General features: G+C 34.6%; 1 protein-coding gene across 1 annotated transcript; it reads right to left on the reverse strand.

The window, feature by feature from the left end:
- Positions 1 to 1194: 1194 nt before the first annotated feature.
- On the reverse strand, positions 1195 to 1890 carry LOC141630379 (uncharacterized). The gene has a single exon (XM_074443210.1). The coding sequence runs from the start codon at positions 1888 to 1890 to the stop codon at positions 1195 to 1197; it is 696 nt and encodes a 231-aa protein (XP_074299311.1).
- Between the last annotated feature and the right edge of the window lie 1423 nt (positions 1891 to 3313).

Raw genomic sequence — 3313 nt, forward strand, 5'->3', positions numbered from 1 at the left:
AAGGAAAGCTTGGAAGAAAATATCTTCCCATAAAAATTATTAAAAGATTTGTTTTCCAACTTTTAACAGGAGTCACGTTTCTATATTTATTATGAAACTCATAAAAATATGAATTATTAAATAAAATTCATAGGAATTAAAATATTCGGGTTATTACAATCTTCCCCTCTTAAAAAGAACTTCGTCCCCGTAGTTCGAATTTGAAAAAAAAAAACAAATTGAAAATTTGAGTGGTATTATAACTTCCCCGATATTATATTGCATGTCTCTTTGCAATTCAATAAGAAATTTCAGTTCTAATCAAAAATCTGCTATAAATTCTCATTCTGTTATTAAATTAATATTATAGTAGAGTATTTATTGGACGGAACAAGTCTAAGTATGATTTCAGTTCGGGTGGACTAGTATGTGACTTAGAATCTTTCATATTGTTTGGACTGGAGGGCTAATAACGAGGCTAGGCTTTTGATTCGGACTTAAGCTAGAAAATGCTGCTCCCTCCTATTCATTTATTTTGTCCCCCTTCTATTTTGCACAAGAATTAAGAAAATGATTTTGGACCACACAAAACACTCTATTCCACTCTACCCCACATGTAATTAAATTTGGACCACACAAAAGTTACCAAAAAAGGAAAGAGGGACAAAAATCCGACTAGCTTCGATAAGGAAAGAGGGACAAAATGAATGAATAGGAGGGAGTATATTGTTACAATGTCGAAGCGACAACGCTGTTCAGTATTCTTAGATTCATTCTGGTGTTTAAGAAATCCATTATTGTAGTAAAATGTGGTCAAATTCTTATTTTATTCCGTTAAGAGATGTGGTTTAAGGAGATAAATTCAAGTAAAGAGTGCATAATAGAGGAAACAATTCTTAATGTGACAAATGCTTTACTAGGTGTTCACAGAAAAATGAAAGGAAAACATGAGTGTAATAACAATACTCATCAATAATATGTTTTACTACTCACTAAGTGACATCAAGTATTCTTAGATGGGCATATCCTGCGGTTATGACCAATTTATTGGCATGTTGAGCACACTTGTTTGCCACTTTTAGGGACCCTATACTTAAGTCGCTTTTGCAGAACATCACCATATGCTCTCTTACTCTTGTTTGGAGGTCTCCCACACTTTATCCTAGGATCACTTGGTAAAATCGAGCCTTCTTCGACCGTCTCCGATAGCGCTTGTCAATTAAGTGGCTCCAAAGAAAATGAGTATAAAGCCTCGTAAGTCTCCTTAGTGTACCAAAATGCAACATAGCTCTCCAGATCTTGGTTAATAGCACATATGGCTGAGGTAGCATGCTCACATAGAACTCCATTCAAATCCCAATATTTACATGCACATACCTTTTGATCAAGTGTGACTGTGTACGACAATGCACTATTATGGGTGTGTTGCACCTCATACACATTTGTAGTAGCTTCTATTGGTACCCATTTTTTCATACCTTGCCTAAAGTCATTCAACTTTGCTTGAATTATTGAAGTAATTTTGTTACACTTCGCAGCTTCTGCCCTCTTTTCCACCATCCTAGACATCACTTGCCTTCTAATTTCTACAAGCATAGATAAAATTGGTTTCTCTCTAACTTCAATAATCCACGAGTTGAATGTTTTAGCCATGTTATTGCAAGTAACGTCAGTACATGCCCAAGTTTTATAAAAACATCTGCAAAATTTAGTCACATCCCATGCACACATCTCAGTATAAGCACGCTCACTTTGTTGCCTTAGCTGCTCCATAACATCATTAAACTCTTTTTCAGTATAGGCCTTCATTGCCTTCCAGTAAAGCGTATGTAACGGAACTCGTTTCATGACTTTAATCCAATTTGTAAATATGTGTCTAGCACATAATCTATGCTCTGCTTCTGGTAGCATTTCTGCTATTACGACCATTAAACTCTACATAAAATTTAATCAAAATTTTAATCAAAATGTTGATCCAATAGTGCAACCATAAAAATTGAGGTAAATGTAGTAATTAAAAACATGAACTAAACCTATACCTTTTGTTGATCGGATAATAGAGTCCAGCCATTCCCATTTTCTATTTCCAAATCTTGAATTAGATGTCAAAGAAACCAAGACCAACATTCTTTCGACTCTATTTCCACCACTGCCCATGCTATGGGAAACTTTTGATTATTAGTATCTCTTGCTACTGCACATAGGATCTCGCTTTTATAATAGCCTTTCAAAAATGTACCATCTAGGCCAAGGACCCTCCTACATCCATGTAGGAAATTTTGTCTGATTGCGGCAAAGTTTATGTAAATCATATGAAATTGAGGTATGCAACCTAGAATGCAAGATTTCATTGATAAAAATACGCTAGTCCCCACATTAGACCTCTTCAGCTCAGACATGTAGGCGTAAATGAGTCATATTGTCTTCCCACTACCTTACCACACGCAGACAATGCATTTTTTTTCGCTCTCCCTGTAACACCCCGCGCCTTTCTTATATCTTAAATAAACTTTTAAGTAATTTTTATTAAATAATTATTATTTAAAACTTATTTTTATATAATATCGCCGTAGTCGCATAACGGAGATAATAGTATAGGTTCTAATAGAAATATTCTCCGTCTTGAATTATAGTAGGTTTGAGACGGAAATTCTAGTAGAAACCGACTCATTTTGAATTATTGGGCTTATCATGACTCATGGGCCTTTTTCTTCTCTTTTCTCTACACAAAACCCCAACTAAACCCTCACAACTTCATCTCCCTTACTTCTAATTTCTGAAATTTCCCAACAAACATATCACCATTGTTGAACCATCTCTTCTTAACCCTAAAATCACCATATCTCACTCAATTCTTCACCAATCTTGTTCCTTTTCGCGCCATTCTCTTCCTTTTCTCATTTCCCTTCTTTCTAAGTAAGAAAGTCACCATCTTCTCTCTTATTTCAGAATTTTCATCTTACAAGAACATGGGTTCTTGACTTAATATCTTGATTTTTGTGTTTAGGGGAGAATTTGGACAACCCGGAGGAGGATATCTACATCATTGACGACTCAATAGATGATTGAAGTGCAAAAAGGTAACGGTGATGGGTTACTCGACTTTTATGTTAAAATTGTGTGAATTATGTAGTATTAGACTCATATGAATGTTAAAATTGGTGTCTTTCATGCTTTGTGGTGATTTGGTGTTGAGTAGAATACTTTATGATAATTCTCACATGTTTAAGTAGTAATTTCATGCCTTGTTATAATATGATGAAATATGAGATTATCTTAAAGGAATTCTCTCATAATTACATGATTAAGCCATACTTTAACGATTTATGATCAA

Source organism: Silene latifolia, chromosome Y, assembly GCF_048544455.1.
Source record: "Silene latifolia isolate original U9 population chromosome Y, ASM4854445v1, whole genome shotgun sequence".
NCBI classification, from domain to species: domain Eukaryota; kingdom Viridiplantae; phylum Streptophyta; class Magnoliopsida; order Caryophyllales; family Caryophyllaceae; genus Silene; species Silene latifolia.